Source organism: Eumetopias jubatus, unplaced genomic scaffold (genome assembly GCF_037043125.1).
Source record: "Eumetopias jubatus isolate StellerSeaLion01/CBP00866 unplaced genomic scaffold, mEumJub1_p1.0 scaffold_4, whole genome shotgun sequence".
Taxonomy (NCBI): Eukaryota; Metazoa; Chordata; class Mammalia; order Carnivora; family Otariidae; genus Eumetopias; species Eumetopias jubatus.
Window position 1 is genome coordinate 30065962 of NW_028274810.1, and position 23678 is coordinate 30089639.

General features: G+C 35.1%; 1 protein-coding gene and 1 pseudogene across 2 annotated transcripts in view; one reads left to right on the plus strand and one right to left on the minus strand.

Moving 5' to 3' along the window:
* BRDT (bromodomain testis associated) overlaps positions 1 to 23678 on the minus strand; it is a 67547-nt gene that overhangs the window by 24315 nt on the left and 19554 nt on the right. Inside the window, exons 8-16 of one of the 2 annotated variants that reach the window (XM_028087644.1) lie at positions 23330 to 23499; positions 22964 to 23253; positions 22769 to 22882; positions 22536 to 22670; positions 15124 to 15186; positions 14252 to 14281; positions 12715 to 12728; positions 12423 to 12594; positions 6159 to 6259 (exon numbers count right to left, since the gene is read on the minus strand). In XM_028087644.1, the coding sequence (XP_027943445.1) occupies positions 6159 to 6259; positions 12423 to 12594; positions 12715 to 12728; positions 14252 to 14281; positions 15124 to 15186; positions 22536 to 22670; positions 22769 to 22882; positions 22964 to 23253; positions 23330 to 23499 (1089 nt within the window). The remainder of the gene's footprint in view (positions 1 to 6158; positions 6260 to 12422; positions 12595 to 12714; positions 12729 to 14251; positions 14282 to 15123; positions 15187 to 22535; positions 22671 to 22768; positions 22883 to 22963; positions 23254 to 23329; positions 23500 to 23678) is intronic. The other variant, XM_088022941.1, reaches the window with a different exon arrangement.
* Positions 7629 to 7957, plus strand: LOC114196826 (protein S100-A11 pseudogene; annotated as a pseudogene).

Below are 23678 nucleotides of genomic sequence, written 5' to 3' on the forward strand. Positions count from 1 at the left end.
TAAAACTGGAAAATTCACAAATATGGACATTAAACAACATGCTACTACTAAACAACCAATGGCTCAAGGAAGAAATAAAAAAACTAAGTATCTTGAGACAAATGAAAATGGAAATATTACATACCAAAATATATGAGATATAGCAAAGCAGTTCAAGAGGGAAGTTTACAGTGGTAAGTGTATACATCATGAAACAAGAAAGATCTCACATAACCTAACTTTATATCTCAAGGGATTAGAAAAAGAACAAAACCCAGTTAGTAGAAGGAAGAAAAGAACAAAGATCAGGGCAGAAATAGTTTTCTAAGACAACAGAAAAGATCAGTGAAACTAAAAGCTGATTTTTTAAAAAGATAAAAAAAAAAAGACAAACCTTTAGCTAGACTCACCAAGAGAAAGAGGATTCAAATAAGTAGAATCATAAATGAAAGAGATATCACAACTGATACCACAGAAATACAAAGATAAGAGACTAATATGAATCATTATATGTCAATGAAATGAACCTGGAAGAAATGGATAAATTCCTAGAAACATACAATCTCCCAAGATTGAATGATGATGAAACAGAAAATCTGAACAGACTGATTACTAGTGAGGACACTAAGTCAGTAATCAAAAGCCTCCAAAACACCAAAAATTCAAGAACAGATGGCTTCACATTTAAAGACTATCAATCCACTTCACATTTAAAGACTATCAATCCTTTTCAAACTCTCCCCAAAAAGAGGACAGGAACTCTTCCAAAACCATTTTATAGCCAGCATTATCCTGATACCAAAACCAGGTAAGGACACAAGAAAATTATAGGCCAATATCCCTGATGAACATAGATATAAAAGTCCTCAATAAAACATCAGCAAACCCAATTCAACAATACATTAAAGGGATCATACACCACAATCAAGTAGGATTTACTCCAGGGATGCAACGATAGTTCAACATCCACCAATCAATACGATATACCACATTAATAAAATGAATAAGAATCATATGATTATCTCAATTGATACAGAAAAAGCATGTGACAAAATTTATTTATTTGAAAGGGGGGGAAGGGCAGAGGGAGAGAGAAACCAAGCAGACTCCATGCTGAGCACAGAGCCCAATGTGGGGCTTGATCCCATGACCCTGAGATCACAACCTGAGTCAAACCCAAGAGTCAGAGGCTTAACCAACTGTGCCACCCAAGTGCCTCAACAGCTGATTTTATATGATTAAAAACTCCCAATAAAGTGGGCATAAAGGTAAGGTATCTCACCTAATAAAAGCTATATATGACAAGACCCACAGCTAATAACATACTCAACATGAAAAGATGAAAGCTTTTCCTCTAAGATCAAGAACAAAATAAGGATGCCCACTCTTGCCAATTCTATTCAACACAGTATTGTAAGTCCTAACAAGAGCAATTTGGTAGGAAAAATAAATAAAAAGCACTCAAATCAGAAAGAAGTAAAACTGTCAGTATTTACAGATTACATGATAGTATATATAGAACCTTATAGGCTTAACAATAATAAAACCCTATTAGAACTAGTAAGTTCAGTAGAGTACAGTAATAACAACAGTGTGGTATTGATCTAAAAACAGATAGATAGTTCACTAGAACAGAATAGAGCCCAGAAATAAAATCACACAAATTTGGTCCATTAATGTACAACAAAGGAGTGAGGAGTATAAAATGGGCAAAGGACAGTCTCTTCAAAAAATGGTGTTGGGAAAACTGGACAGCTACAGGCTTCTGTATAACAAAGGAAAACAACATAAAGGTCACCTCCTGGAGAAAATATTTGCAAATCATGTATCTGATAATAGGTTAATATCCAAAATACAATCTTCCATAAAGAACTCATACAACTCAATAGCCAAAAACAAAACAAAACAAAACACCGATCTGTTTAAAAAATAGGCAGAGGATCTGAACATTTTTCCAAAGAAAATATACAAATGGACAACAGGCCCATGAAAAGGTGCTCAACATCACTAGTCACCAGAAAAATACATAACAAAACAACAATGAGGTATCACCTCACACCTGTTAGAATGGCTATCATCAAGAAGACAAGAGATAACAAGTGTTGGTGAGGACGTAGAGAAAAGGGAATCCTTGCATACTGTTGATGGGAGTATAAACTGGTATGGCTATTGTTGAAAACAGTATGTAAGTTCCTCAAAAAGTTAAATTAAAAATAGCACAAAAAAGAAGGAAATCTTGCCATCTGTAACAACATGGGTTGACTTTGAGGGCATTATGCTAAGTGAAATAAATCAAAGAGAAAGATAAATAACGTATGATTTCCACTTATATGTGGAATCTAAACAAACAAACGAAACCAAACTCAGAACAGATTCGTGGCTGCCAGAGGAGGGTGGTGAGGAGTGGGGAAATTGGGTGAAGGGCGTCAAAAGGCACAAACTTCCAGTTATAAAATAAATAAGTCCTGCAGGGGTAATGTATAGCATGGTGACTATAGTTAATAATACCGAATTATATTTGAAAGTTGCTAACAGAATAGATCTTATAAGTCTGCACTGCAAGAAAGACAATTTGTAACTGTGTGGCACTAGACTTATCATGGTGATCATTTCACAATACAAATATTGAATCATTATAAACACTGAATCATTATGTTGTACATCTGAAAACTAACATGTTGTATGTTAATTATATCTCAATTAAAAAAAAGAGTTAACCTGCCTATCTGTGTAAGGAAAGAAGAGGATTATACAATACCTAAACATCCTCTGTTGAAATTTTTTTTTTGGTAATTTTCTCCTTAATTAAGTATGTTTAATTGCTCTTTTCATATATTTCCATGAAATACTAGGGAAAAATTTGTCAAGGGTCCCAGATAAAGCATAAGAAAATTTATGACTAGATATACTCGTGGGCCTTTAACTTCTGTCCCAAAGTAATAAAAGGAGTCAGACATCACTAGTGGTCAGCTAAATGTCCTTCAGAAGTGTTTCCCATATATTACCAATAAAACCTATTTTGTTCTTACTCATGGACTAGGCTAAATACCAGTTGCTGAATTCGTATGACTACTCAGCCATTTAAAGCATCTCATCTTCAGACAGAGGTTTGAAACAACCATGGTAATACCTGGCAGTATATTAAACAGGGAATAAAGGAAGGATGAAAACTGGTCACTAGCTTTGTGCCTAAAATTTCTACAATTTAATTGCAATGAAATTTTGGCAGATGCTAAGACAGTAAACTTCATATGTGGGTTTGGAGTATAGGACAGTTTTTCAGGTATCACAAAGAATAAGACTAGAAAAGTGGAGATGAGAATGGCAAGTATTCCTCATTGAAGAATGAATATAATTAAAGGTATTACTAGTGTATCTGGGGAGAAATAAATAGTTCAGTTGCAATTTGTTACAAGGCATCTAGTTAAGATTGAAAAGCTAGTTTGGGGTCATATACTATAAAGGTGTTTAATGTTCATTCTGTAGTCAAATTTAGAAACCAGTGGCGGTTTCATACAGATGAGTAAAATCATCAGAGGAACACATCAAGAGGAACATAAGAATGCTTAAAGTGGAATGGATCAGAATAAGGAGGGTTCTGGGGTGCCTGGGTGGCTCAGTTGTTAAGCATCTGCCTTCTGCTCAGGTCATGATCCCAGGGTCCTGGGACTGAGCCCCACATTGGGCTCCCTTCTCCACGGAAGCCTGCTTCTCCCTCTCCCATACCCCCTGCTGTGTTCCCTCTCTCACTGTGTCTATCTCTGTGAAAAAATAAATAAAATCTTAAAAAAAAAGAAGAAGAAGGAGGGTCTCAAGTCGGACCAGTTAAAAATGTTAAAAAGAACTCAGATTAAAGGTAGTAAGTACTGGTTTATGAGGTGGAAATAGAGAAGGAGACATACTGGAAGTAAAACTCAAAGAACATAGCAACTCCTTGGCTGCAGGACACTGAGAAGTCATCAAAAATGTTTAAGAATTATAGGAGGTCAGGACTAGACATACATATTTGAGTCATCTGCAGAGAGACTAAAACTGAAATCACCATAGTGAATGTTCAGTCAGGTAAAGAAGTAGTAGAACATCCTGGTTTCTCACCCTATCAAGACTTTGGGAAGGATGCAACAATTTTAGAGGTCACTGGTTCCTCTGATAGGGCAAACAACAGAGATAGAGGAGAAGCTAGATGCTAGGCACAACTAAGGCACTGGTTCTCACCTGGGGGTGATTCCCCTAGGCCCAGGGAAGACATCTGACAAGGTACCTAGATGCTTTTGGTTGTCACATGGGGGTGGGGGAAAGGGTGCTACTAGCATCCAGTTGGGGAGAGGTTACGGTTCCTGTTCAGCATTTTACAATGCGCAGCCTACCCCTGACACAGACTTATCCAAGCCCAAAATGTTAATAGTGTTAAACCAGAGAAACCCTGGTTTAAGATGTAAATGGGTAGTGGGAAATTAAGACAAGAAGGAATAACAGAGACCACAGAGATGGCAGGAGACCTCCACAATAAATCTGCTTAATACAAGAGAATTAACAGAGATGAGTTTGCTTTGGTAATAAGAGAGATCTTTTCCTGAGGCTGAAGAGAAGAATGGCAAAAGCCAGGGTTTCTTAGTAAAAAGACAAGACGTTGAATGTTTGTTGAAATTTTTTGTTTTAGTCCCAGTTCTTATTTGGACAAGATACTTGAACCACCTGAGCTCTAGTTTATGCACATAGACTAATACTCAAAAATCTCTTCTAGCACTGATATTCCATAACCTCTCTTCTCAACAGAAGGTAACACTGCTGATAGTGAGGGAGCAATGGCGGAAAATATTAAGAATGGGAACAGTTTGTTGTGAAGAGAACAAGCCACACAATCCTACTCCTTCTTAAGCTTTCATTTCAACATTTTAGTTTCTGTTACTTTCTAGGCATTAGAAATAGAGTAGACATGTCACTTTTACCTATGGCACAAACTGCAGCAGTATGACATATACTAGATGTTTTGCTGCTTATTTTACCCTTTTGGAAATTTTCTTATTCTTTCAAACTTTATTTTGGGTCAGTCAAAATTATAAAGAGCTTTCATAAGTTAGAAACAAAGATTATAGTTAAGCCAAATATTTAAGAAATTCTGTGGCACTATTCTTTCCGTCGTAAAGGAGATGGGCAACACTTTTGTTATTAAAACAAAAACCAGTAAAATAAAAAATTAATGTTGGATATCAGAAAAGGCACTTTTTAAAAAGATTTTATTTATTTGAAAGAGAAACAGAGAAAAGTGCACACAAGAGAACAAGCAGGGGAACAGAGGCAGAGGGAGAAGCAGACTCCCCGCTGAGCAGGGAGCCCGATGCGCGACTTGATCCCAGGACCCTGGGACCATGACCTGAGCCGAAGGCAGATGCTTAACCGATGGAGCCACCCAGATGCCCCAGAAAAGGCACTTTTTAATATGATTCTTATGAATAACAAAATGCCCAAATTCAACATATTGTTTATGACAATAATTATTAGTACATTATCTAAGAAAATTACAAATTCTAAGAAAACACAAGGACCAAATCAGTATGCTCCTTATGGTGAAATGTTACATATTCCTAAGTGTGGCCCAACACTTAGGAATAGTAAAAGTTGTCCTCTGAAGTACTTCCAAGGAAAAAAGAAAGGAAGGAAGGAAGAGAGGAAAGACGGAAGAGAGGAAGGGAGGGAGGGAAAAGGGAAGGATATATAAACATCTCCTTCACAGTAAGTTTCTGAGAATGACTCAAATGCCTAGAAGAACACCTGATATATCTAATGCATCCCAAACATCTATAATATTTGTTGAAAGAATGATCAATGTGTAGTTTGAGAGTAAGTGCACAAAAGACTCCATTAGGAAATCCCCCATAACAAATTCTAGAAGACAGCTTTATGACATGCTTTAAAATCAGGATAGCTGGCACATGCCAGCATTACAGAACTTACAATTAAACATAAGCATGGGAACTGATGGTAGAAGGGAGAGGGAAGATGTTGCTCACAAGTAACATTTTTTTTTTAAATAGGCCAAAAAAATATTTTTTTTTATTAAATAGGCTTAGAGATCCAAAATCTCATTAAGTTAAGCCTTAAAATACCCTTTGTGCCACCTCCATATTCAATTTTAAATCCCTTCAAGATCTGTGAGGAAAAAATAACATCACTCTTACCTTCTGCACAGGTACCTGACATTCAGATTCTAACATTGCTGTGTCATTATCACCAGACTGATGAGTCACAGTTAGGCCATTCAAATGTTGTTCAGAATCACCTAGATGCACACATTTTTAGAACAGTATAATCAATATATTCATATTGTTTGTCCATAATTTGACCTTTTCTCCCTTCCTGCCCCCGCCCCCAGGTCAGAAACTATGAAAACAAAATGATTAATTTTTTGATGTTGTTTTAGCTTTGGAATATTCTTAGTTGAGGAACTGTTAAACTGTAAAATAAACATTTTTCACTTGAAATTTATGTCCTCTTGTTTTGTCTACATTAAGAATAGTTCACACTGTGGTTCACCCACCAAAATCTGTTTCATCTGTCCCCATGGTATAGCAGTCCTCTACTGCGCAAAGTGACCTCAGCTCCAGAGATGGGTTTTCATTAGACTACCCCAACACCCGTAAGTCATTTAGGAAAGAGCAGGCCTAAGCCAATGCAGGGCTCTTAGGTAAAGATACTTCTTGGTGAAATTGAAAACAAAATACAAAGAATGGAAGAACTAAGACATTAAATATCTACAATAGCTAATGAGGAGAAAAGAGTATAAAATGTAAAAGGTTGGCTTGACTCGGGGGTGAAGAGAACAAACTATGCAATCCTATTAGCTGTTAAACTTTCATACCAATATTTCATTTATTATTGGTAAAGATAACTACAGAAAAAGAGCTTAAGCCTTAGTTAAACCATGCCTAAATGACTGACCTACCTTTGGACTAGTGATTGTATATGCTAACAAAATAACTTACATCGTTCAAGCCATCTTGAACTGACTTTTCTGTCATACGCAACCATGAACATCCTGATACATGAACTTACTTGGGTCATTTCTCTTTCAATTCTCCCTAATTCTTTTCTACAGGTCCTAACAAGTAGCAAAAGGACAGAGGAGACAAATGAAAACTAAGCTGCTATCTCTGTTAACTATTCAAGCTCAGAGAAATCTAGCCACTTAAATATTGTAGGAACTTAGATTTAAGCTTCTACTACCCATCAATCCCTTGACTGATTCTCTGGTCAAATCCTACTAGTCAAAGTTGAAGCTTGATGAAGAGAGGAACATTAAGGAATGGGAGTGAGCGAAGAAGGGTGAGAGAAAAGTTACAATGGAGGCATGAGTGAAAGAACAAAGATTAAATTTGTATGTCCCTACATAGCCCAAATGTACTTACGTTTTCTCAGTTCAACAAGGAATGGAAAAATAGGGAGTTAAGCTTTAACTTTAGAACTACATCCCTTTTGTGCTTCAGGCCAGATATTATTTAAGAAGGAGAAAGAGCATGTATGTCAAGAGAAGTAAATTCTAAATGACTCTCAGTTTGCTGAGCTAAGTGGTGCAGTGCTATTATCAAGAGTTAAAGAGGAATAGCATGGCCGCCACCTGGTCACAGGCTCCATGCCTGCTCCACGCAGACATGGCAAAAATGTCCAGCCCTACTGAGACTGAGCAGTGCATTGACTTTCTGATTACTGTTTTCCAGAAGTGTGCTGAATATAAGGGTTATAACTGCACTCTCCAAGAAAGAGTTCCTAACCTTCATGAACACAGACCTGGCTGCCTTCACAAAGAACCAGAAGGACCCTGGCATCCTTCACTGCATGATGGAAAAAATGGACCTCAACTCTGATTGGCCAGCTAGATTTCCAGGAATTTCTCAATCTTACTGGTGGCATGGCCACAGCTTGCCATGACTCCTTTACAAGATCTAACCATTCCTGGGAAGTGAATCTGAGGGGCTCTTGAGCCTGGCCTCCAGACCACCCCTTTCCTTCAAAGCAGCCTCCCAGTCATCATCTCCTCCTCACATTCTACACATACCCTCAGCCCATTGTCCACTGCCGCATGCAGGCCAGTCCTGCTGGTAGTTAATAAAGCAACAGTGTTTTCTACAGCAAAAGAGAATTAAAGAGGAAAGATTAAAATGTGGGGATTAAAATAGGGAAATTCAGTTTTGGCATGCTGTGTTTGACATGCCTATGTGATGTTTAAGAAAAGATGTTCAGTAGAGTTGTATAAATATGCATGGGGCCTGGATGCTTGATTTGTAAAAATGAGACTAGGAGTCACAGACACCAAGATCACTCAGGCAGAATGTATAGATCCAACCTTTATAGTAAGTAGAAAATAATCAATGTATGGCAGACCTGGGTAAATGGGAAGGCTGTTCCAAGCCTACAATCCTACTGCTATAAAGTTGAGGGGATCACTATGAGCTTAGTAAACCTAGGCTTTGGAACATGGCTAGAATATCATGAAGTAAAAAGATAAAGGCTTAATGATGCAACTTAGATTATTTTCAGCATTTAAAGAGAGGCAGATACAGAGATATCCGTAAGGAACATTCGAAGAGATGGGATGGTGAAGAAAATAGTGTCACAGGAGCCTAAGTATGTCAAGGGTCCAACTCTCTGAAAAACATTTTCATGGGGATGACCCTTTGGTACTGCAAAACACTACAAAACTTCTCTTTCCTCAGACTTCTGTTTTTTGACCTGCACCAGTATCTAGGCCATATTCTCTGAGCCACTGAAGCTTGTTATAAATAATCCTTTGTTATTAAAATCTAGCATATATTCATCTTTTGCAGACCCGCTCATTCTACCCTTGTAATTTTTTTCAACCTTTCACTTTTCTTTCTTTCCATTACTTCATTTTTTTTTCCCCTACTACTGGAAAAGCCCAATTGGTCTCTTCTTTCTCTGGTCCTTATGGCCCATTCTTCCAACTGGCCTATATAATATTGACAGATTAATTACCTTGAAGCTCATACCCTTTGCTCAAAAAAAAAAAACCTTCACTGGCTCCCCAATGACTATACCATTATCATTAAGTCCAAAGTCTACAGATATCAAGGTTCTTTATGATCTGAACCTGGTCTACCTTTCCAAATTCATTCCCCCATATTCCTATTTATCCAACCAAAGCTTTAATCACATCCAATTATTGATTGCCTAAATACCTTCATGCATGTTGTTTCCTCCATCCAAAATGCCTTTCAGTCCTAGATATACATAGATAAGTCTTACTTCTTCCTCCAAAATCCAGCTCAAATGATACTTAATCTGTAAAATACACATCTGCCAAAGAGATCAGGTAATTTTGCCTTCCTCACCTCTTTAAATTTTGATTTCTTTTAGGGAACATTATTTTTATTTTGTATACCAGCTGTTTATTTCTCCTACTAGATGGCAAACTCTTTGATTTGCCTTTTCACTTGCCATGTTAATTCACAATCATATGATAGCATAAGTATTTGTTTTTTAAAAATTCTTAATATAATTGAGGGAAGATTTATAAGCTGGAAAATGAATTTGGGAAATGGGTAAGTTATAAGGATAAGGCTAGTAATCCTTTGTAACTTAAAACTTCAACTTATTTTAAGGAAAAAAATGAGGCATTTTCCAGTTCATGCAGAGATGATGGCAGTAGTTTTGAAAAAACTGGTAACACTCAATTCAATTTCTTAAAGCTTTTATGTACTAACATTTTGTCAAACGTTTTTGTATTAAGAAACCTAAGTGAAAAAATCTTTTATTGTTTGAAAGATTTAACTAAACATTTATTTCCATCAAGATTAAACTCCAGAAAAGTAAACTTCTATATACATGTTAGTTTACACACATTTGCAGTCTCCCTTGGGCACAGTGCCACCTACAGTTGGCACATGCAAACCACTTGGTTCTGGAAAATTTGGTAAGTGCAATAGGATAGCCACTCTGGCATCATCCAAGCATTCCTTTTATACAATATTCACACAAATTCCTTTTACTAACAATCACATATAAACCAAAATTTAATACAATAAACTTACCGCAACTGAAGACTTAGATATTGAAAGCCTGATTTTCATAGATAGGATGTTTTCTTAAAATAGGAACAAAAGACCATCCTGACTGCATTCTTTGTTTTCTACTGTCTAGTTCTTCAGGGCTATCCCTACCAATCTTCTATGAATTTACTATAATGAAAATAACACCTTTCTCAACTCTGGCTCTTTCTGAGCAACCTTTAAAAATGTCCATATCTCTTTGATTCAAAAACTCAAACATAATGAAATAATGTCTCCCCCTCTTACCAAAAGACCCCCCCAGCCTCCCCCAAGAAAACTATCTTCCTGTTAAAGCCACAGCTATCTTCTCCACCAATAAACTTCTTGAAAAACTGGTTTACAGATTCCATTACCTCTCAACTTATAAAAATTTGGCTTCTACCCCAATCACAATGGCCACTAAAAAGCCTTTTGCAAAAGCAAAAAATCTCACACTGCCAATTTTAATCCTCTCTCCTCATTCCTCATCTTACTTTAATGCATTGCAATATACTCTTGTGGTACTTGTATAACCTTGTGATTTGATGACATCATCTTTTAACTTAATTTTTTCTATTTTTACTGAGGAAGTTTTGTTTCCTAGAATTTTGTCCTTGACCTTTCTCTTCCTGCTCTATACATTTTCCTGGGTGTTTTCATTCATTCTGTTTCAAGTAGCTTCTATATACTGGCAATTCCTAAATTATAGTTCTCATTATACCCTCTTAGTTCTAGAAACCTATTTATAATTTTCTATTGTTGTCTATTTCCAATTTGTAGTTGTCTATTTCCAATTAGATACTCCAGTACCTCACACATGTCCAAAGTGAGCACTGCCTCTTAATGGCAGTCCAACTATTGGATGATACCTTGGCAAGACATTCATTCTAAAAAGCCTAACAACTGCACCCCAAAAATATTCTTCTAATTTATCCACATCCTTTCCATACTTACTGCCTTAGTTATGGTTCTTATAATTTCTTTCCTAGACTATAGCACTCAGCTTCTTTACTTGGTCCCAACTGTACCAGAGCATCTTCATCTTAATCTGCCCCCTTTACAGTTAAGCAGTAATCACTTCCTCACATAAAATCTGATTTTGTTATGCTCCTGTTTGAAGCTACTTGTATACAAATTAAAGACCTAAATGGAACACTTGTAGTCGAGGTAATTCATGACCTAGAATTACTAGATCTTCAGTTATGCTCCTGCATAATTTGAAAACCTTTTTCCACAAAAGGACAGATGTAAATATTTCATACTTTGGATCTTTGTTTATTTTTATTCTTGGGATGCCCTCCAGTGTTGCTCTGGGAAGAGCTAAAACTTGAGTTAAATACAATATGAAATACTCAAACACAGAATTGTAGGGAGCTATCACTGGAAGCAAAGAGGAGGCCCAAAACTTCTCTGTTCTTCCTAATCTGTGCTGTAGTAAAACAATTTAGAAATTTCTTCTGCTTCAGAAAACCCCTGCCATTGGAAGGCCAAATACAAACCAGTGAGCAGCCTAGTGGGAAGGAGAAATGGGTAAGGAATATTCACACCTGCCTCTAGGCTAGACCTGAACAGTATCGCAAGGTTCAGGCACCCCTAGGCTAGGCTCATCAGTATCAGAGAATTATCCTTTGTGCCATACACTAGCAGGAGAATCAGGATGAGATAGACTTCTGACAAGACTAACAGACAGGATATTTAGTCAAATGAATCTAACAATATAAAAATTTAGCCAGATTTGGAAGATGTTTTGGTAAATGGGAACCACTGCCAGGCAAGTATTTCTAGCCCAAGTTTCCGTAGCTATAAACTGTTTCTCATGTATATCTTAAATTTCTCTACCTATAAAATCTCTATCTTTTCCATATTCCATCCTACCTTTCCAACTCAAATAGGCATCATGGAAATTAGAGCAACATTTCCCAAATCTGTTCAGAACTTAGTGTGGACTCTGGTAGTGAAAGGTTTTAATATATGGTCTATGCCAATGTATATAACCTACCTGAAAGTAAGTTGCATGTGAACCCCACATATAATTTTCTTATTCAAATGTAATGAATGGGAAGTAATCAGAGGGAGACAAACCATGAGAGACTCTTAACTACAGGAAACAAACTGAGGGTTGCTGGAGGGGCGGTGGGTGGGGGATGGGGTAATTGGGTGATGGGCATTAGGGAGGGCACGTGAGGTGATGGATGAGTACTGGGTGTTATACGCAACTGATGAATTATCTGAAACTAATGATGTACTATATGTTGGCTAACTGAATTCTAATAAAATTAAAAAAAAAAAACAAATGTAATGAGTACCTTTAGGTATAAAGCAGATAATTTCTAACAATGTGCTTCAGTGATTATATCTAACCCGGAATTTACTAGTTATTTACCAGTCAATTTTTTTTACCTGAGGGAGGCAGAATTTGTAAAGGTGAAATGTTTTTCACACTCTGTAAATGTTCTACTTCTTGATGATTAAATGGTAACTGGTGGTGATTTGGTGGTGTTTCACATGAATATGAAGTCTGACAAACAAGGGTGGTTTTTGCAGATGCTTTATCTTGCATAGAAGACTGTATCTATTAAGACAAAGATAAATAAAATTGTGTTTCAGAGTTTTAACCACAAAAGAGGTTTAACTAAAAAAAATAGAAACATCAGAGGAAAAATGTAATACTATCTTCAAAAAATGGTATTACTTGAGTCATATAAACTTAAAAGGTATAATTATCCCATTCCTACAGATGAGAAAACCAAGATGTGGAAAGATTAAATGACTTGGCCATCCTATAGTTTTAAGTAGAGTTAGCCAAAGCCTATAATCTTAGTCAATAATACATACAGACTTACGCATGTTATCAAATAGTGCTGCTTATTTTTCAAATGTTTTCCTGTGAGCTATGGAAAATAAAAACTGAGCTTTTATATCAAATCTAGGGACTGATCCACTTTATTTTACCCCCTTTTCATTACTGAATTATAGGCATAATGGGAAGCGTGGGTAAAAAAATCATGATAGTTGACCTGTAAGACTATCAACAAATTCTGATTAATTTATTAAGTAAAAACTGTATTATAATAGCTAACATTTATTTAATGCTTATCATGTGTGAGGCACCAGGCTAAACCCTTTATATAGTTCTTCAATTCTCACAATGATCTCATGAGTTTGGTATAACTTTCACCCCCATATGAAGTGTGCAACAGGACTTAGATATAATAAAAGCAACTTACCTAGAATCTTACATCTATTCAGTTGTAAGCTACGTTATACTACCAAAGCCCAGGTACCTTACCTACTAAGCTTTAAGTTGTAGATAGTACAGAGATGAGTAAGATAGTCTTTCTCCCCCATCTAACAAAGGAGTTAGAGTGAATGAGTAGATAAGGCAAGTGTATGAATACCTATCTATGCTAGCTTGAATAAAACTAATGCCATAAGAATGTTTATCCCAACAATAATACAGACCCAAGCTCAAAACTTAAAGTCAAATGCTGAGGTTTAAATCAGCAAAAAATCACTTTTTGAAACACAAATATATGCATTTATTCATACTCCTAAAAATATTTCTCTCTTTGATTATCAAAGGGCATTTTGTTCCTCAATGAGGGACACTGAAAAAATTCTCGCCAAAAACAGATTATTATGACAGCATTCTATATGCCATATATGGTATGCTTTCAAAATTCATTGATATAATTTTGATTCCTCTAATACCTATGGCAACAGATTATCTGTATTTTGTTCTTACTCAAAGCCTTCAAGAACTCACTCTTGCCTACCATATTAGTTACCACTTCACCTAAGTGTTCAAAGCCCTCCCTATTATATTTCCCAAGCCAACTAATCTCTTACAAATACCCTATGTTGCCATATTTCCCAGAACACCTCCCGTGCTTTTTTGCTTCTCTTCATGCTACTACCTCTGTTTTAAAAAAATAAGTCCTTAGGCACCTGGGTGGCTCAGTTGGTTAAGCGACTGCCTTCAGCTCAGGTCATGATCCCAGGGTCCTGGGATCGAGTCCCACATCAGGCTCCCCCCGCTCTGCGGGGAGCCTGCTTCTCCCTCTGCCTCTGCCTGCCACTCCCCCTGCTTATGCTCTCTCTCTCTCTGTCAAATAAATAAATAAAACCTTTAAAAATAAATAAATAAAAATAAAAAAAAGTAAGTCCTTAATCTGTGTCAATGTACTATTTCTTCCTTTTCCCTGTAGTTTAAAACCTGTTGTAAGTACTCTCTCCTTCAGGCAGTATGTATGTTCCTTCTTCATCTTCTCAATAAATTATGAATATAGATTATAGCACTAATCATGCAACCCCTTAAACATGTGATTTTATTTCTTCTCACAACTGAGAGCTCCCTCAAGACAGGTATTTATGTTGTACACCACTAACCTAGTTACATGATGTTAAATAGTTTATAAATTTAATAAAGGTATATACCTGTAATTCTATATTTGAGAAGGGTACAGAGGATTAAAAATTTAATGAGAATGACAACCTGAATTAGTAACAGGTAAAATTACTTCTATCCTTTTCAAAGCATGTCAACTACAAATCATAGATGTGCTAAAATAGCTGGTAATTAAAAGCTTTATCTTAAACCCTAACTACCATTTTCCTACTACTTTTAGAAATTCCACCTTCCTGTACATAGCCTACATCCTACTGTGTGCATATAGGAAAAGCAAGGCCTTCTCTCTGTATTTAGACTCTCAAGACTAATTCCAAACTTCTATAATTTGTTCTACTAATCTGTATGATTTATAGAACAGTTATACCTTATTAGAAAAATGTAGCCAACTAGTTCCTGTATTCTATTTCCTTTAGGAAGAAATCTCTTTTTTTAAAGATTTTATTTATTTATTTGAGAGAGTGAGTGACAGAGCACGAGCAGGGAGAGGGAGAAGCAGACTCCCTGATGAGCCGGGGGGTGAGGGGGTTCGATCCTAGGGCTCTGGGGGTCATGGCCTGATCTGAAGGCAGATGCCCAACCAACTGAGCCACCCAGGCGCCCAAATCAAGACAAATTTTTAAGAATTTATTACTATACCAGTGAGTCATAGCATACATTTTAAAATTCTAAGGTAGAAAATGAAGAATTAACTTACCTTTACTTGTTCTTTAGGAGAATCATTCTGTTTTACTCCAGTAAATTTAGGAAACATTTCTGCAAATGTATATAAAGAAATATTTCAATATTTGCCAGCTTAAAAATTTACCATTTAAATTATAAATGATTTTCATGTTAGAAATAAAAGGGTCATTTCAAGAAAATACCTTTAATACCAACCTCTTAAATCAAGAAATTCTTATAGTTACCTGGTTTTTGACCTTTGAATCAGTCAAAATTCTAAAGGGATACTTGCTTTTTAAAAGGGATATTTTCTTTTCTACATAATGGAATAAATATCCAATCACAAATTTCAACTTGGATTATTTAGGCAAAAAGAACAGCATAGTAAAGAGTTTGAATAACAGTTTAAAAAGGAGCAAGTTATAAGACAGATAAGATTTTAAACAAATAGGATGAATTATGGTAAAATCTTTTATCAAGAAGCCATAAATATAGCCATAAAGGACTTAATTAATTAAGAATTTACTGTAAGAGAAGGGTATGTCACTTATCTGAGTCTCTTATGAAAAGTGAAGCTATTTGATTTCATGGCAAAGTCTGCTCTGCTTACTAAGCATTATAGGAAAGACCCCAAATAATCTAGCTATTTGGCAGCCTCAACAACGTAGCAACAGATGGTTTTTATACTACCTTCTTTACCTTTAGAAATACCTTTACAGCGGACACTGGTGGTAGGATAGATATAAAAAGAGATCTCTGACACGGTGCTCATATAGGTTCCTCTTTCTTTATCTTACAACTGATTCTGGTGCTATCCTCCCCAGTCATAAGCCTAGGTCAATGTGGTAAAGCACCAAACCGGCAGTTAATGCCTTGACCCATCTTTCCAGGTCAGCGTTCATGAGCCACCTGAGCATTATTTGCTTCAGGCTCCAGGGCACCATAGCTGGTTAACATCAAATCTTATTCAAACTTAAAACATTCTAATTTTAATAATTACCTTCTGCCTCCTGAAATGCCATCAGTTTCCACTGGATGTGTTACTGCTCTTTCCTCTCCTAAAATGTTTGATGCTGGACATTGTTAAAACTGCTAAATGCCACTCAATTAAGTGCTTTAATTTGAAGAATTCAATTATTTGAAATGACACGAACCATCTTAATGTCACTCCACTAAGTATTATTTAAGTGTTGGGGGTTAGGTGGAGAGGAAGAATACAGAGAGCAAAGGCTATAGCAAAGGCTATAGATCCAAGGAGCTTTCACATTTAGGGGATAAATTACGGTTTCGGCTTTGAACAAAAAAACCAGACTTCATTAATATGATCATATACTATATGCACATCTACACATCTATCTTAACTATTCAAATATGCAGCTAAACTACATTATTCTATGATTTATATAAACTCTTAAGTATAATAAAATATGACATACCTCTACCAAAAAAATTCAAGGGCCTTAGTTTTCTAATATATAAAAATAAAGCTCAGAATTTTAAAACTTAGCATCTCCAAGTCTGAAGACACTAGCAAAAAGCATCAAAGAATTTTTAATTGAGAAAACCAGGATGGTAACTAGACTTATTGTAGTCATTATTTTGCAATGTATACAAATGCTGAATACTATGTTATACACCTGAAACTATTAGACTATCGTATGTCAATTATACTGCAATAAAAAAAAGTCAAAACCACCCAATACAGTATGTTTCATAAAAGTCTTACAGACTATGGATAGAAGAATAATGACAGACTAAAACTCAGCATTTTGGTTCTCATTCTACTCTTACATAGTTGACTTTCCAGGAACGTAGTTAAGTAAAACTGCTTATTTATGAGTTCCTGGACTTTGCAATTAAAAGACCAACATATGCATTTTCACTATCAAGCTTAAGATCTCATTTCAATTAGTGAAGAAGCCCCAGGTCTCACAAATATTAATGGAATTGAGCAGTATAATGGTAACATATATACTGTCAACTAATTCTCCAGGAACTGTGATAATATGCATACCTACCTTAAGAGCCTCAAATTGGATAATTTATGTGAACTACTAAATCAAAATGCATAATATATGTGAACTACTAAACAAACGCAAACAAAAAACTTATGCATGTTATGTAATAAGTTCTATTTTCACATCTTTCCCAAAACCTCAATATAAAACTCTGGAAAGTTTTCATTTTAAACTAAGGCAAAAAGTTTAATCATAGAATAAAAAAGAGAGAGCTGGAATCAAATATTTGATGTTTAATACCAATCACCTATCAAAGCATTGAGATAAACGCTCCAGAGATAGCAAATATTATCAGCAAGACAGTATGGACTAAAAAACTTCAATAAGCTGAATATGAATACCATAGTGCAAAACCAGAATGTTATGCCATATAAGCAGAAAAAATTACTGAAAATTCTTAAATTAGAAAAATAAATCACACTTCTGTTACATAGCACAGGGTTTAGAAAGGTGAATGGAAGTCACTCCTGGGTTCTGCTACCTTATTTTATAAGAAAGAAAGAATGTCCAGAAATGATAAATGATTTGCCCAAACTTATCACCAAAGACATGTTCTATTGATTAAAAAAAAAAACAAAAAAACCAAGCAATTTGTTTTTGAACTTAAAAAATTTAATTTCTTTAAAGACTGCTTGGCAATTTCATTGAAGTATTTGGTACTTATTTTAATATAGAAGACCACCCAATTATTTTTTTTTAAGATTTTATTTATTTGAGAGAGAGAGCAGAGTGAGAGAGAGAGCATGAGTGTGGGCGGGGGCAGAAAGGGGGTGGAGGGAGAGGGAGAAGCAGACTCCTTGTTGAGCAGGGAGTCTGATGCTGTGGGTCTCGATCCCAGGACCCTGGGATCATGACCTGAACCCAAGGCAGAACACTTAACCAAATGAGCCACCCGGGTGCCCCAGAACAACCCAATTATAAACTGCTGTTCCTTTTACCAAAATCATAATAACTAGAGTTAAAAAGTGGAAACAAAAGGAAAAAACCCTAGACCAGTGGTTCTCAAATGTGGCAGCACATTAATGTACTGAGAAAACACTATTCTAGACAGATGGCCTATTCAGGAAGACCCATTTTGAACAGAAAAAAAAAATTTTTTTAAGATTTTATTTATTTGAGAGAGAGAATGAGATAGAGAGAGCACAAGAGGGAGGAGGGTCAGAGGGAGAAGCAGACTCCCCGCCGAGCAGGGAGCCCGATGCAGGACTCGATCCCGGGACTCCAGGATCATGACCCGAGCCGAAGGCAGTCACTTAACCAACTGAGCCACCCAGGCGCCCGAACAGAAAATTTTTAAATGCACAAGACAAAATTCATCAATAATTTTGAAGACTCAAAGGCTCAAGTATAGACCTCAATATATATAAGTTTTTAATCAAGCCTGGGTCTTTGAATTTATCTTTCCGGTGCTTTTGCTCTGAAAACGCTTTAATTGATGAGGAAGTCATAAAGTTTAAAAAATCTGAATGATAAACTCTGATCACCTCTCTTAAATGGCAAAGATTATCCCCAACTGTCATTTCGTACTTCCTACATTCACTGACCCGTCCTCCCCCTAAAGCGTTAAAACAAAACCCAGACCTCAACCGAGGCCTTTTTGTCCTTTTTCCCCTGCATGAAAAAAATCATATCCTGTCACTTTTACAGAAAACCTAGGTTGTAGAACTAAAATGAGAAGTTGTTTTATTCCTGTTTGTAAGTCACCCATGAATAAGTAAGTTTTTTAAAAAAGAAAGTGTTAAAGAACTTCATAAATTTCATTCTCTGAAACTACACTGAAGCCAATAAAAGCAAAAAGTCTAACAAATGAAGTGACAAATTAACGTTGTCTTAATCAGGTAAAGAATTGATGCCATAACCAGTGAGTTTCTTTGCGTGTAAGTATTAAACAAATGAAATTATAAACATTCCTGAAAAATATTCTATTCTACACTAATCAAGTATTTGAACTTACATTTAGACAGTTCCTAAAGTTATTTCCTACAAGATTTCTATCAAAAGCACTACTACCAATGAACTGTTCCCATTTGTTTCTCAGTAATATTGACCACATGATTGAATCTATTGATTATATTCCTCCTGTTATAACACTCAAGATAGCCATAGTTGTTGCGCATTAGAACACTCTCAACAGGTTATGTGTACGTACTAGGCAGAGCACAGCTAACAGCATGTAAGACGCATCTGGAATTCGTTTTATTGTCAAACCTCATTAACATCTTTGATCTGACATTTGGTGATATTTTGATGGTTATGAAAAATAATTTAGGAAAGCTTTGTATTTATACCAATGTTTAATAAATGTTCTTGACTAAACTGCACATGACAATTTCCATATACTGTTGTTGGTCAAGAAAATAATTTAAATGATAAAACCAAATTACAACAAATCTGCAATCAAGTACTGCTTCTACCCCAGATAACTCATTTATATTTTTCAAAGATTTGAGATTTCATTCCAACTCTATTTTGGAACTAATTTAATATCTTGTTTGAAATGTTAAAGAATTTTTAAGTCAAACTTTCCTTGGAAATCGCAACTCTGCCATTTTATTAGCCCTATTTGATAAAGGAGAATTAAGTCTATTTTTCAAAAGTGCATAAAACAAGGTTTGAGAATACAGAGAAGATAATCATTTAAATAATGTAGAATGAACAACTGTAACACAATTTACAACACTTAAATGTTTTTCACAGATGTTACCTTTCAAACATTTTGCACACCCATTTCACACATCTGAAAAGAATGCGACTGCAGTAAAGACAGACCAACTCATAATACAGGATAACTGAAGAACCATATGACTCAATAATATTAGGGAATTAAGAAAAGTTAATATAGAGCTTTATCCTTGATAACCAAAATTACAAAAGATTATGACTTGGTCAAGAAAACTGCATACAGTCAAGCTGCTATAAAAATTCCAAAAGGCAGGTATTAAAAAATAGATTAAGAAAAAATTGCTAAAGGTCAATATCCTTCTATCAGGAAAGAATTTCTCACAAAAGCTTTCAGAGAAGTTTCCTCTATTAACATTTTGAAGAAATGAACTTGTATTTTTATCTCCTATCTTGAATAATCAAAAGCCTCATTAACCAGAGTTATGGTAATGAAGATTTTCCAACCGTAAGTTTCAGTTCTGGGCAAATCATAATAAACTCTAAAGCTACAAAATTTTATGTATATTTTCAGTTAATTTTTACTTACGTAACAGATAAAGTTTTTGCTAATATTCCTAATTTTCACAAATTGTATTTTCTCAGTAAGTAATTCCATTTCCCTCCACCCTGAGACTTATACATACTTGGGATTTGTCATCTGCTCCTTGAGAATGTCATGTACATACTTAAGAATGGTAGATGCTTTACTTATTTTTACTAAAGTACTGCTACTGATATGGTCTGACAATTATTTTCATAATTTACAATCCTTTTATTTAGGGTTTTTGTTGTTCAAGTAAGAAATGTTCTTAGATTACACACTAAAAATTAAAAGCCTTACAGTATTTTGATGCATACAATTAAAGTTAATATTTAGGACAAGTTCCTATTGCTTCACTTACTAATTTATTTTGTTAAACAAGTAAAATAAACAAAAAAAAAATCCAAACAGAACTTAATGCTCATTTAAGGTAGGCATTGTGTTTGCAATTTATAACTGCACATTGTACATATAGTGTTTCTCGAATCAAGTACATAGTTGCAAAGTTTATAAAACAAAATTTTCAAAGAAAAATGCTAACCCATACTATCATGTTAGAAGACAAACTGACTTTAGCACCACAAACTTATACATTATCCATAAGTTCAAATATAAAAATATGTTGCTTTGACTTTTTAACAGTGTTTTCAAAAACAGTCCGTTATTGAAAAAGATGACATTAAACAAGAACACCAGTCATAAAATAAAAATTCAACACAAAGTGTTAAAAAAATTATAATTCTGAGGCCAAGTTATTCCACTAGAAAGTTATGAAAACATATATATTACGCCACTTTAAGAACACATAGTGGATGATAAACATCTTTCCTTCAAGCAATGTATTGGAAGAATCTATGAGAAATTGATAATTCAAATTAAAATTAAGGTATTTTTGAATACATCTATTGAAGCACTCTGTATAGAGTACTTTTCCACTAATGCTCAAGGCATTTATTGATCAGCAGCCAATACATAATTGGATAACTCAGTTTTATCCTACAAATAAAAGACAAAGTGCTCTAACTTATTAGGCCACAAATGCTTTATTAGATGAAATTACAAATGCTAATTACAATTTAAAATACTTTTCCAGCATTGTTTTATGCTTTAAAGTCAAATATAAGGAAATAATGTATAATCAGAGACTAAAAATAATTTAAAAATTTACTACGACAAATTCCAGCAAAAGGAAAAATTTTTTATTATAACAAAAGTGTTTACCCCTATATACTTTAGAAATATAAAAACAAAATGCAACAATGAACACCACATAAATGCAAACTAAACAGAACCAAAAGTGAAACAGAATGTATTGCAAGCCAGCAGACCCTTACTACCAGACTAAAGTAAGAGGGATATTCTTACAAATGGTAAGAATCACTGATGTGACAATATTCTGTGTAGGATATTTTTTTAAAAGAGAACTAAATTTCATGACTAACAAAAAACAACTAATTTAAAATAAAGCAAAATTTTAGGCACAAAAGTGCCCGATATTCTGAATGTGCCTTTTGGTGGACAATAATGGGATGCCACTGCCAAGTCAGTATCCTTGGGGCAGTGATTACTTGTCAACTACATAACCATCAATAATAAAGAGCACAAAGAAAACATGACTGAATTAAGCTTGATACAGTTGATGCTAAACTACCCAAGGTAATATGGTACTTTAGCATAACTGAAAATCTCAATTTGAAGTACATTTTTCCAGAAATGGAAGATAATATTCTATAGTGAAGAAAATAAACATTTTCTGGGATGACTGGTTTCTTAATTCCAAGTGATTATTCAATTTAGAATGTAGTGTCACAATAGGACATACTTTGCAACATTAGAGTTGGTCTGACAGATCATGGAGAGTAAAGTGAAAGATGTCCTCAAATATTTTTTAAATTTTATAAAAAAGTAAAGATCGGAATTTTATTATTTGTTATTTTCTCGTATTAAGATGTATTATATATTAAGAAACGATCTCCCACCTTTAGTAAACTTCTCAACATTACAAACCTGTAAGTCTTATACATATAATATGAAGTTTCATTTTACACAGTATCTCGTTTAAAGAAAATAGTAAGATTGTCAACATGCAATTAAATAATAAGCGTGGTGTCCAAACCATAGGTTCTGGGTAAGTGACAAACATTTCTTAAAAAATAGAAGTCTCAATAATACAAGAAAAAAATGTTCCCGCCAACAGAGGTAGACGTAAGGAGACAGCTAACCTGATTCAGAATCACTGCTGTCGGACGAGCCTGAATCGCTGCTACTGCTCTCCGTCTCCGATGAGCTGCCGCTGCTGCTGCTCTCGCTCAGCCGGGAACCACTTCCAACAGCCGGGGGGGGCTGAGCTTTCTCAGCTACAAAACGGGGAAGCACATTACACTGCCAGTAGAATTCAATAAGCACAGGAACATTTAAAACAAACAAACAAAACACATAAAAAACTGCCACCTACGTTTTGTTTGACATTTTCTAGAGTTTAATTGATTATTGACATCTAGTAACCGCTTTTCCAACTCCTGTTTTTTCTGTGAATGAAATTCTTCCTTGGACTTCGTTATTTTCTTACCTATGTGATTTAAGAGGGAAAGAATTATTACCAAAAACTAACGCAAATAGCAGACTGATTTCTACTGATAGAAATACGTACCATGAGGTTTTAGCGGTCTTTTTCGTAGACATGTGGCAACATACTTTTCTAGTTCTCTCAGTGTTGATGCTTTCAGTGTTTCAAAGTCTATCTCTACCTCGTCACGGTTGGAATTTCTCAGAGAAGTCTCTCTTGATTGTATTATATGAACAACTCGCCCAAGTTTTTCTCCAGGGAGTTTGTTTATATCCAAGCTTAGCTGCCTTTTCTCATCATAGTTCATAGGCTTAGCATTAGCCTCATCTTCAGGTTTCAGAGCAAACACCTGTTGTTTCCTCTTCTTTGGCTGACTAAACAAAAATTAAATTTAGTCAAATTTATGTTAGATAATATTATTATATGAATAAGGTATAAAAAGATACGTACTTGTTTTTGGACTTTCCCTTTAATTTCACTTGCTTAAACTTTTTTCTTGGATTTTCATCTCTGTTATTAGCCTTTTCTTTCTTCTTTTCCCTTTTAGACTTATTCTTTTTCTTTAGCTTACAGAGAGGGACTTGGGAGAGAACCTGTAGCTGTTGATGAACAGCTTTCAGCTAATAAAGAAAAAAATTCTTTAAACATTCATGGCTCTAAATAATGAAACACATTAGGAAAAAAATGAAGGGCACTCAAAAGTCAAGCCTATCCTTCTGAAATTTTCATATTACATTTCCTTTAAGTTTTTACTTCATTCCATAAATTCATTATTTTGAAGGACATACATTAAATCAGA